At 29.2% G+C, this 12,777-nt stretch overlaps 2 protein-coding genes and 1 long non-coding RNA gene across 6 annotated transcripts; 1 reads left to right on the top strand and 2 right to left on the bottom strand.

Moving 5' to 3' along the window:
- Positions 1–242: 242 nt before the first annotated feature.
- On the bottom strand, positions 243–1,070 carry LOC107938846 (uncharacterized). The gene has a single exon (XM_016872089.2). It carries the CDS (start codon positions 910–912, stop codon positions 484–486), a length of 429 nt encoding a protein of 142 aa, XP_016727578.1. The 5' UTR covers positions 913–1,070; the 3' UTR covers positions 243–483.
- A 4,254-nt stretch (positions 1,071–5,324) lies between these two features.
- LOC107938880 (60S ribosomal protein L3-2) lies at positions 5,325–8,709 on the top strand. Of its 4 annotated transcripts, none has more exons than XR_005919818.1 (5): positions 5,345–5,686; positions 6,847–6,951; positions 7,121–7,786; positions 7,881–8,011; positions 8,185–8,709. XR_005919818.1 is itself a non-coding variant. In XM_016872128.2 (4 exons), exons 2-4 carry the CDS (start codon positions 6,868–6,870, stop codon positions 8,310–8,312), a joined length of 318 nt encoding a protein of 105 aa, XP_016727617.2. In that variant the 5' UTR covers positions 5,325–5,686; positions 6,847–6,867; the 3' UTR covers positions 8,313–8,709. The 4 variants fall into 4 exon arrangements, 2 of the variants coding, with proteins under 2 accessions (XP_016727617.2, XP_016727616.2); XR_001694998.2 differs by having other exon boundaries at positions 5,346–5,686; positions 7,121–7,226; XM_016872128.2 differs by lacking the exon at positions 7,881–8,011 and having other exon boundaries at positions 5,325–5,686; positions 7,121–7,226.
- Positions 8,710–9,467: 758 nt separating this feature from the next.
- On the bottom strand, positions 9,468–12,737 carry LOC107938853 (uncharacterized). Its single transcript, XR_001694991.2, has 2 exons — positions 12,543–12,737; positions 9,468–11,046 (listed from the first exon to the last, which is right to left on the bottom strand). It is a non-coding gene; the product is annotated as an uncharacterized lncRNA (long non-coding RNA).
- Between the last annotated feature and the right edge of the window lie 40 nt (positions 12,738–12,777).

The following is a 12,777-nucleotide window of genomic DNA, read 5'->3' as shown; positions in this document are numbered from 1 at the left end:
AATTACCTTCATGCTATCTATATAAATCAGTACTCTTTCATATCTTCAGTCGTTTAAAATAGTCAGTCCATCTAAAATGCCTCGTAACTCAACTTTAAATATCCAACACTCCCCTGTATAATTATTATAACTCATAATAGATGTCTCTTTCATCAGCATACAAGGGCTACTTTACTCAAAATTTTAATAGAAAGAATAAAAAGTAATCATAATTTTACCGCTACAACAAGTAGACGAAATCATTGAATTAAATATAATGTATAAAGCAACGATTCTATGACTGTGCATGGAAAGAAGAACTCATAGCTGAAGAATTTGTGGAAAAATTTCTTGAAACCCAGTTCATGGATTTTAATTAAAAACAAATAATCCATTAAAAAAAATAGTAACATCAAAGAAACCCCCATCAAGGTTCCTTATCAATCATACATATAAATTACAAAAAAATGAAATTAAATAAATATAATATATATATAACTTTTTTCATGAAGGATGAACCTTGTTAGGTGAAAGTCCATTAAAACCTGCAGATTTCATAGCAGCTTCAACATACAATTTAGACGCAATGTTTGCACCTTTTTCCATCAAATCCCCCATTTTTTTAACTGTCTCAGCAGTATCATCAACACCACTGAGTTCAGCTTTTGACTCGCGTTCCATTTCTTCCTCGAATCGCCTGAACTCATCCACGGCGGTTTCCATGACCGAGTCAAAATAATCCTCTGCTTGTTGCATGGTTATTTCAGCTCCTTTCACTTGTTTGTCTTCCTCTAGCTCCAAAGCTGCCCATGCCTTGTAAGATTCGATCTCGAAAAGCTTCATTAGGTCTTCCATGGCGGATGGATCGAAATTCTTGTTGCCTTGTAAAGCTTGATCTGAGAGGAAAGTGAATTGAGAGAGGAGAGCTTCCATGGCTGTTTGATGAATTCAAATGCAGATCTACCTTAAATGAAATTTTATGTGTGCTACAATGAAGAAGAAATAAAGTTATATAGTGGGTGAAGAATCATATATAGAGATACCTACTTTCCTCCTAATATCTCAGCTAAATACTAGTGTAAATAATTTCAAATTTAGTCCTCAATTTTTATACTTTTTTATCATTTTGATTTTTATTCTTTTTAGTTAAATTTAACTCTCGATATTTTAAAAAAAGTTATATTTAACTATCAATCTTTCAAAAAAATCAAATTGTCACTTTTAACGAAAATACGAACTAAAATGTTAAAATTTTAAACATGTAACTTGCATCCCAATTCACGTTTACTTCATACTATTTTTTTATTTCTAAAACTTTTTTAATATTTTATCAATTTTAAATTATTTGTTAATATGATATACAAGATAAATAATGACATATTAGCATAAAGTACGTATGGATGGACTGTCACACAAATTGTCGTGTCAACATCGTTAAAGAATTAATGTTTTAATTAGTATTTTCATTAAAAAAATAAATTAATTCTTTTTTGAAAAATTAATGGCCAAATTTAATTAAATAATAAAGATCAAATTGACAAAAGATATAAATATTTAGAGTTAAATTTGATAATATACCAAAAATAAAAAAAATTAAACTTTTGCTTCTTATAATTAATATATATAGATGGAGGGTTTATTTTTGGCCTAAAAATATACATGGCAAATCAATCATATTATTAAATTTTAGGTGAATTACTATAAAATAAAAAATAAAAAAAAACAATGTAATAAAAAATTAATAAACATAAATAAATAACAATATAAATATCAACCTTCATTTTATAAATTATAACAATAATTTTAATTTGATATAATTATATACATTAAATTTTAATTATAGTTCATATATATATAAAAATTTTAGTATTTTTCATAATTATTTTACAGTTTATGTTCGATATCCGTAATTACCTCCTAGCCTCCAAGATAAACCCTACAAACAATATTACGCAAACCTAAAATCTGCTCAAGACCTCATTAGTATTGTTGTGATTTGAATATTATTCTCCAATCATACCCCATTCCTTTACCTTTTTTATTTCCAAAGTGTAAACTAGTGGACCGTTGGAATTCCTTTCTCTTTCCATTTGATTTGTGGTAATGGATAAAAGTAATATAGAGGATTTGTATTATAAATTGAATTATATTTTATATTTTTATTTAAAAAATAAATAAATTAGTATTTATATGTTAGAAAAAATAGTTTTTTTGTTGCAGCTTGGGCAGTTAGTGTGCAATCGAAATGAAGGGTGGATTCTTGGTTTCAGCAGATATTTGGAACGTTGTATTGTGCTAGACGTTGAACTTTGGGATATCTTGGATGGGTTGAAAGTTATACTAGATTGGAGTTTTGAGAGGGTTTTAATTCAAATTAATAGTCTTGAAGTTGTTAATGCCATTTAGGATAGATCATACGAGTGTTTCAATTTCGCTTTGGTCAGGAGAATCTATAAGCTCTTTGCAATTGTAGGACACGGAGACTTACAGTATATTCCCCAAATAGAAAATAACATCATAGATGGTATCGTCAAGATGGCTTGTGACGGAAAAACAGGATAGGGTTGATTGAGGATTCCCCGTGGGAGGGATTAGTTTAGTTTCTTACATTTGACTTGCTCTTTTTTTTTAAATGGTCTTTTTGTTAAAAGTTACATATATTTTTATTGTTAAAAATTAGTCAATGGACGTCAATATGAAATACAAATAAATTACTATATAAAACTATCTTATTATTCTATCAATCACGTCAATTTTCAACAATTAATTAAAAAAAAAAAAAGGGAAAATCCCTTTACACAAATTGGTGGTGTGAATAAAGTGGGGAAGTGGATGGTATACCTTATCTCAATCAAAGGATAGAAGGAATCTTTTAACATAGTGAAACAAAGTAGGGCCATCATCATTTGACATTGTCAAGCATCAAAATTGGGCAAACAGAAAAAAATTTCAAAGTAGGGATCTTTTTTTTCAATGTTACCAATAATGTAAATTTAGGTCATGATTTTGGGGAAAAAAGTTCTGACACATCACGAGCTTACACATTTTTTTGTATTTAGATTTATAATATCAAACAAAAAATGTGATGGGGACCGTCCTTGGGTACTGACCGTTGAAATTTAATACATTGGCCCTCTACAATTGTACATTATCATCCCCTTACCAAATTATTAACATTTTCTTTTAGATAAGATACAAAATAAAGAAGGGCTTAATTATTAAATTGTCCATGAAATTATATGGCTTTAATTTTACCCTAAAAAGTGTACTATGGTTAATCAGAGCATATTGTCTATTGAGTATTAGTTCGATTGACATCGGCATTATTGTTAGTGTAAGAGGACTTAGATTCAAGTATACTGAAACGTATTATTTTCCTATTTAAGGGTTGGGGAGAGACTTTAAGTAGCTCTAGATATTGTATAAAAAAACAGATATAATAATATTAATGTTCAAAATAATAATAAAAGAACATAGTATGTGTCACGTTTTTATTAGTTAGTTTTGTATGTAGTGTTATACATTATGAAAAAAAGAAAATAAAAGAACCCCACATTTGGTAGTTATGTGAAAAAAATGATATTTATAATTGACCTGAATTTAACCAAAAAAAAAGTTTATTGATATAAACAACTGGACTTATATTTTTAAATTCAAAAATTTAAAGCGCTAAATTTTTAAAAATAAAATTAAATAAACTAAATTCTAAATAAAAAATATAAAAATTTATACCATTATGTTTTAACACAAAGAGTGATCATCTCGGCCTGTTATTGGCCCAAAACAGATATGGTTTGCTTTTAGTACCTTCATGAGAACCATCATGGAAAGCCTTCATTTGGGCTTGAATTAGCAAGCGACCCTTATAAAATTTAACTTTTGACCTTTTGAAATTTACAAGATTTTAATTTGATAAATGGTAAAATTATAGTTTACTTAAAAATAATAATTTTTTTATTTAGTCATTTAAGAATTATAAAGAGATAATCTTTTAAAATTGTGAAATTACATTTTAGCTTTCATAAAAATATACAAATTCATTCTAGCCTCTCAAAAAAATTTCTAACTTCACCCTTGCCGGCCCTTATAATGATTTTGACCATTCAAGCCACACGATCATTTGATCTTAGGTCAGTTTATGTGGGTTAGTATTTTTAAAAAGTTTTGTTTTTATCGCAATCTTTACAAATAATAGCCAACATATTCAAGTGATAAATGTTAAAAGTAACATATTTTAATCTCGTTCTTAATACGTTTTTGGATGATTAATCAATGTAAATTGGTGAATTTTATACTCATAATCCTTTACATTCATGTTACTATATTTAAGAGAGCATTTTGGAGCCACACGGGCTTAGACACACGGCCATGTGAGCCACACGGACTTAGACACATGACCATATGCCAGACCATGTGGATTTTGTGATTCGCACTCCAAATATGAGAAAAAATGTAATTTTTAGGTTTTTCGAGCATTCTAAAATCTATATATTCCAAATATAAGAATAGAAGTGGGAGACGTCAGAGAATATTGAAAAAAATAACTCGGAAAACACCATTGAAGCCAACGCAAAAGCATATTTCCACCAAAATTGAAGATCTCCTTTTGATTTCTTTGAAGTTTATTATGAGTTTCTCTATTTCCTATGGGTATACTGTCTTTGAGATGTTTTTATTCGCGATTATGAACTAATTTTCTAAATACCTATGGGAGATAAACCCCATGATGAATTTTGTCTTTTAATTTCTATTTTACTCAATAAATACTTGAATATTATTCTCAATTATATATTCTTAATTATTGATTTAATATTTCTTGATTATTAATTCATTTTTTATGTGCTTAATTCGGAAGAGGAATAGACCTTATTTAAGAGTAGATCTAGCATAACTGAGTGGAGTTGCATACAATTCTAAAAATAGGACGACATAAATCTACTGGATTAAAGTCAAATCTAATAGGGAAATCCATAGATCAAGTTAATGAGATAATAGGGATTTTAATTAGAATGAAATTTTAATTAATCATCCTAGAATCAGTTGCTCTTAGTCTTGAAGAGAGATATTAGCATATTTTATAGATTTCTACGAATCAATATATTAAGTGAATAAATTGTTTAATTCAGATTGATAATGACATATCCAGTCTAAGTGGGTTATTTCCTAGGTATTGTTTCGCTCTTTAGTTGTTAATCAATTATTTTCCTAATTTTTTATTTATCATGTTCTTAATTAATTAATTTAGCTAATTTTAGTTTTAATTAATCATTCTAATTTGTCAGTTATATAATAGAAAGACAATAATTACTAATACTTTTATTGCATGTTGGGTTGGCTGTAATATTAAACCATTACAGCTGAATTCAGTAGGCCTTATTCAACGCAAAAGTGCCGTTTACAATTCGGCACTCTCCCCACGGAATAGGGATTCAACGAATGGCTGGGTGAAAAATTATGTTGAGACTTTCAACTTTACCCTTCTCTTTCTCACGTCTGAAGCAATCTCTTCTTTTTTCATTCTTCTTCCTATTTTATTCCAAACTTGTCTCCCTTTTTTTCATGCTTCTGTTATCACCAACTCTATCTCCCTTTGATAAACCCTAACAAGGCCTTCAATTAAGATTCGTTTTTCTAACTCCAACCCTTAACAAGGCTTTCGATTGAGATGGAAACTTGAGAAGAGAAACAATCGGCAGTCCTCCCTCAGGTAACTCTTCTCCCATTTTGATTTCTTTTTTTTTTTTCTAGTTTTTTTGTTAAATTAGTAGAAATAATAGGTATTTTCAAGTTTTTTTTAGTCTATTTGCTGATAATTTTTGTTAACTTTTTTGGTTTTTTTTTTAATCTTGGGGTGTGAAAACATATTGATGTAATCTTCAGTTTTTACTATTGTATGTGAATTGGATTTTCCCCATGATTGGAGAAATCAAGGCTGGAGTCTCGATTAGGGCTCTTTTTTTGCCAAAAATCCTAAGAAAAAGGGTTTTTTTTGGAAAGAAATACCGAATGAGCTCGAGAATTGGCGTACGTTAAGTTTACGCCATAGGCCTTTGGTCTTTGGGGGATCCATTTCCATTCAGTTCGCTAGATCTGTTGCTCTTCATATGTTTCAACATCAAGATTCAACTCCTTTTTCTTTCATTTTACATTTATTTTGAATTATTTCTGAAAGTCATTTTTAATCATTTTATGATGCTTCAAAATGGATCTGTCATGTTTCAAAATTTCAATAACGATTTTGATTTAGCTTAATCAATACAATTTTAATCAACCCAATTCTCTACTTCTAGCAGATTCATCTATTTGTTTACCTATATTAGCTTGAATTTTGTTGTAATCTCCTATACATCTTTATAGATCTAATAGTTTGTCAGTTTGGGTTGATTTTGAGTAGGATCAATGTAGATTGAATCAAATTAAGTTTTAAAATTTTCATTTATTTTGGATTTTGCCAATTTGGGGTTCGGACTGTTTTTATTTGGGTTTTTGTTGTTTTATGACCAGCTAATTTGGATTTGAAGCTCATGTTTTGGTCATTTTGTATTTGGATCAATTTGGGTTTAGGTCAAATGGATTCCGGTTGTCGACTTTATGGTTGGATTGTATAGTGTTGGTCTACATGTATGTATATGTTCGGGTTAATTCAGTTTTAGGTTAAATGGATTTCCATTTTCTAGTTTATGTTTGGGTAACTGTTGAAATCTTCAAATACCCAATTTCGTATTTGGGTTTATCTTTTTACTTCTAATGTGATTATTTCATGAACATGTATACTGACTTTAAATAATTTTGTATATGGAGCTTTGCTCACATTTGTGGCTTATAGCTTACGTTAAGAGACAAATTGAGTTCAGTTGAATTTTGCAGCTTTCTTGTTAGTGAATAAGCATGTCTCATCACAAGTTTGAGCATCCAAGGCACGGTCATTGGGCTTTCTCCCGAGGAAAAGAGCCTCCCGACATCGAGGAAAAGGTTCATTTTCCCCTAGTTTTCCCTCTTAATTGTTTAACAATGTTTATTTTGTAGTTGTAGTTGTTAGATCAAATAAATTAGCTTGTTTTTGTTTTGTGTTTTAATTTGTGACTTGTACCCGAATTTGTAATTTCTAGTCCATGTTACTATTTTATGGTTTTCAATGAAGGCTTTCCCTAAAGATGATCCTACTAAGCCATGCAAATTAACTGCATTCTTGGGTTATAAGGCCAGAATGACCCATATTGTGAGGGAAGTTGAAAAGCCTGGATCAAGTATGTTTTCGCTTATGCATATGATCTATTAATTTTTATGTGTTATTTTTCTTAATGGATTTATGTTTTATATTTTTGTCTTAGAGTTTTAGAAGAAAGGAACTTAAGATACTAAACCTTCTAACTGGGTAATCAAAAGTTTCTTATATCCTAATCAAGAACATAAACTAATATTCATACAGTTCTATTTTGTTAGTCTGAGAAGATGCTTTTTCACTTGTTTGAAGGTATATTTTTCTGCTTGACAATTTTGGTAGAATAAGATGGCAGGGTTTTGGTTTGGCAAAGTAAGAAGAGTTGTCATCGCTTTTTTATTGCACGAAAGTTCTTTTAGAGGAAAAATAGGTAGCCTGGCATTTTTTAGGTACCGTATTATCTTAATGGGTTAATCTCCATTTTTGCATTCAAGGGATACTAATGTCAAATGAAAATAATGATGTACTTTGTTGGAAACATGGTCCTGTTTGCTGTTTTCTTTTAGATTTCTGCAACCAAGCAAAGCCTTACGTTTTCCATTTTGGGAGAGCGAGTGAAAAGTAAAGAAGTATCCTTATGCTAGTGTCAGTTTTATTTCAAATTCACTTTTTTTACATTCTAGTTTTGTGTCAAACTTAAGTTATATGCCTATCAATATCCCATCGATATTCCTTGCAGATACTTTTGGCTTGCCTGGAGTAGCTTAGTTCTTACACTAAAAGCCTGTTGGCTCAACAGGATGAACAAGTTCACAGTTTTGAGAGACCTCAATTTTGTTGTAGAAAACCTTGGTGTTGAGTTTTTCATAGGTACTGTTGTGGTATAATATTGATTTCTTTTTCCCCTTGCTGCTCAGAGTCATCTGTGACTGCATTTTGTTTTATTTAGTTCTCACCCTTTTCTCTCTTATTTTCCTGGTATTATAGTTTATCTTGTTGAATTTTACATTGTTTTGATATTGTCTATGGAAATGATTTAATAGCGATTGTTGCAAGAGGAGGGGTGGAGACTTTGAGGCCTGCTTTACAGAGGTTATACATGACAAGGGCTTCTGCATATAGAGATGCTCTTAAGAGTTTCATAGAAGGATATCAAGAGGGTATCCAATAGATCATGGAGAAAAAGGAAGATTCTTCTAAAGCACAACAAGAAGGCAATACTGATAAAAATTCAACTTGATGGCTGATAAGTGCATAATCGAAGATGCATGTGAGTACTTCTCCAGCATACCTATTGTAGATACAAGTTTAGAGATTTGGTGGAGCTGGGTTAGCATGAAATCACAAGAATGATACATGTCCTGAGAATTTTCCAGTATTGAGAAAGTGACCTTTAAAAACTACAAAAATAATGGGAATCTCCATTGACAATGGTGATGCTCTTTCCTTCTCTCATAATTTAAATGAAATGAGAATGTGAAATGTAACATTATAATGTTTGTTATATGTAACAAAGTATAAGTATTGATTAAAATTATTACTTAACTCATAAATTAACATTTAAATTATATCATTAATTCTATTTTAGTGTCTAATATTTTTTTAATCACAAGCAATTTATTACTTCTAATACTTTGTTTTTTTATTGTAAAATAATTAAATTATTTGTTTCACTGATGATATTTTAGCACATTAAATATTTATTGCAATTTAAAAATAATAAAGTAGATTATATATTATTTTTATAATATTATATATTATGATTTTTTAATTCATATAATAATGATTATATTAAGAATTTTATTAAATTATATAATATTTTATTAAATTGTATTTAATAATAAATATAATTAAATTATTTATTTTAATTTTTATTAAAATATATTTAACAATAATTTTATTAAAATTTAATAATAATAACAATAATCATTTATCTAAAAAAATTCTATTAAGGGTATTTTAGTCATTTAAATATTTTTTGTTATGCTATTACAACATCTATTCTATTACAGTTCTATTATATTACAACTCTATTCAATTACAGCCTTATTCTATTACAGTGAACCAAACGTACCCTTAGTCTTCGTGGGATCGATATATTGCTCATCGTAGCTATACTATTTATCAACAGATGCACTTGCCTTTGTTGTATTTTTAGTTGGTTTCGTGGATATCATCAAGCATGTAAAGGAATTGCAAACTTATTTGAAACAATGGTTAAATTTTTCTAGGCCATCGAACAGACGATCTCCAAATTCTATGGTCTCAAACGATATTACATGTTAAATAAATTACAAAAAAAATGATAAAAATAGTAACACAATAATGAAAGATAAAATCTAATAACTGATTAAATAAGAGTTACGTGATTAGGATAAATGAATATTGTAACATCCCTAACTCACGTCCGTCGTCAGCGTGGTTACGAGGTATCACCGAAGAAAAACATAGTATTTGTACATTCACATAATTCCATAAATCTTATTCGTACAATAAAATATTAAATTTGTATGCACGAATTATAATTCTCAAATTCAAACGAATTCAAATCAAATATTAAACCTTTGACTTCGTAATTATTTACAAGTATTATTTAACCAAATAAAACATTTCACATAGCTTACTATTTAAAATCATGTGCAGCATTAGAATTGGCTAAAAAAATAAATAAATAAATAAATCAGACTTAACAATTCATTTAAATACCAAACATGCTTATTTGCTAATTACAAAGCTACGTGCATTTGATCATTTTAATATAACCAATTTTAGGAACACATAGCAACCACTAGTGTATTCAATTCCCAAGCTTTCAAGGGTACCAAATTATAAACGATAGTGTAACGAACTTCACTGACGATCCCCGAGCACTTATAAATCAAAAACAATTATCCAAACACAGTATAAGCTAATTTAACTTAGTAAGTTACAAGCAATTAAACTCTAAAATTAAACTTGATATCTCAAATACCATTTAAATAGTTCATACTACTAGATCGAATAATCACTAGCTTACCATATTATAAGGCACTTATAAAAAAAATACTATGATTCAACTAAAATCAATATATAATTACTCCACCATAAAGCATTTCCTTAATTCCAATTACAAGGCCGAATACATTATGGCATTCCATCATTATGTAATATAAAAGAAAAATATATATGCATAATTCATTTCCTCTCATTCTACAATTTAACACCATCCATCTTATTCGAAATTCAAAATGATTTTAGAACAAAGCTATTCACACATTTATGATTACATGCTCTCGACTAGCCAAGTCTCCATTGACATTTCATATAACATTCAATATGATATTTGATATGCATTTCCACATATCATTTTATTTTCATTTAAATTATGCAACTAAATAGCATTTCATCTATTCCCCAATTAATCTTATATATTTGATTTCAAATATAATCACCACATAGGTTCAAGACTTACTAAGCTCAATTTCAAATATAAACATAACATTTATTCCTCACGAACTCAAAGTATTTACTCATTCCACTGTCCATGATTTACTCGATAAAGTCGCATACTTAATGCTAATAGTTATTCGAAAATATATAGTAAGTTCGCACACTTAGTGCTATACAATTAAACTCGCACACTTAGTGCCAATCTCATAATCGTAAATATTTATACCCGCACACTTAGTGCCGAAAATCAACAACTCAATACATCTCACTTCTTTTTACATTTGATAATTTCATCACTACATGCATATATATATATATCATTCAATTCGGCATAATTACATAGGTATTATGGTTATTTAAATCGATACAAAATATATGCTTAATAACTTACCTCGGATATCGACGGATAGTTGAATTCGACTACTCAACGATTTTTGATTTTCCCCGATCCACGTCCGATCTTTTTGGTTCTTGATCTAATTGAACATGCAAGGACCGAAAATATCAAAGCTGAAACTTTCTTTTTTTTCTCTTAGTTTCGGCCAAAGAATAAAAGAAAGATGAATACTTTCATCCCTTATTAAACATAATATATTAACATATATAATAAACAATTCAAGTCATTAATCCATGCATATTCTCGGCTACTTTCATCTTTTATTAATTATAATATATTAATATATATTAAAGTATACCATAATGCCATAAAATATAATAAATAATTCAAGTCATTAATCTATGCATATTGGTCGGCTACTTTCATCTTTTATTAAATATAATATATTAACATATATTAAAGTATACCATAATGCCATAAAACATAATAAATAATTCAAGTCATTAATCCATGCATATTGGTCGGCCACTAATTCCTATTTATGGCCAAACTGCAACCTTAATATTCCATAATATAAAAACAATCATAATTTGCCCTTATACATTAATCTTTAAATTTTTCATTTTACACGATTAAACCCTTTTTTATCAATCGACCTCCAAACACTGAAATTTTTAAACAAAACTTTCACAAAAGCAACTTCACATATTTTAAACTTAGAAAATAATATCTTTATATTATTCTAACTCGAATTCGTGATCCCGAAACTACCGTTCTAATTAGGGTCTAAATTGGGCTGTTACAAATATAGCAAATCGAAAAGTCACTTATATATACGAAAAGTCACTTTAAACTATTATATAAAGAGTTAAAAGTAAAGCATTCAATAAGCTCAACAAAATCATATATAATCCTAATCTTCTGTTCTTTTTTTATAATCAATAAGATTGCTAAAAGTTCCGTAGGGGCTTCAACAAACACCCGTACATTGATCTTTTTGTCAGATACCATCTTAGCTAAATAGTTTGCAACTAGATTTTTCTCCATCGGGATATATCTTATATCCCACTATTTTATATGTTATAATACTTGAATGATCCTCCTTTATCAGAGCGAAATTTGAAACATCTGAAACCCTTTTCTGAATTGTTTTAATTATCTCTAAACTATCCGATTGCTGTTGAGAAGAAACCTAACAACCGAAACAAAGCGAAAGCACAACCGGTGTTCTTTCTCTCCCTATAACTCCTGTCAAAAATTATGGCAAGCACAATAGCACAAAATATGTTCTCTAGCAACCTTAATCAACCACAAATTAACTAATGCAACCACAACAAAAAAATAGAGACACCGATATTTTTACGTGAAAAACCCCTCTAAATTAAGGGTAAAAATCACGAGACTTTAGAGTCCGATCAAAAGCTCCACTATCATCAAATGTTCAACTACAATATCACAATATCAAACCTACAACAAGTATTCAGCTTCAACAAGGCTAACAATATGTAATCTTTAACAAAAGAGAGAAAAATGAGAGAACATCACCAAAAAAACGCAGCTGCTGAAAAACGGGTATTTCCGAAGTTACAAGACTCGGATGAAAAATCCGACCGTACAAAGTCAAGAACAACTTACCGCCTAGCTGCTGTCCAAAAATCAGCTCAATCGAACCACGGATGAACCTTCGATCGAAGAATTGATCACTGCTGAACTAAACTTGAAAAACTGATTTTTTTTCTTTTTTATTCTCTCTGTCTATCCGGATGAGCTTCAATCTTTCTATCTTTAAAATTGATTTTTGACTGACTAAAGAATGCTGCCCACATCCTGTAAAAGCCGAAAAAAAAGGCTTTTGACAAAACAAAAAAGA

This window comes from Gossypium hirsutum, chromosome A03 (assembly GCF_007990345.1).
Source record: "Gossypium hirsutum isolate 1008001.06 chromosome A03, Gossypium_hirsutum_v2.1, whole genome shotgun sequence".
NCBI classification, from domain to species: domain Eukaryota; kingdom Viridiplantae; phylum Streptophyta; class Magnoliopsida; order Malvales; family Malvaceae; genus Gossypium; species Gossypium hirsutum.
Note: the sequence above shows the minus strand (reverse complement) of the source record. Positions and strands in the feature narration are given on the sequence as shown.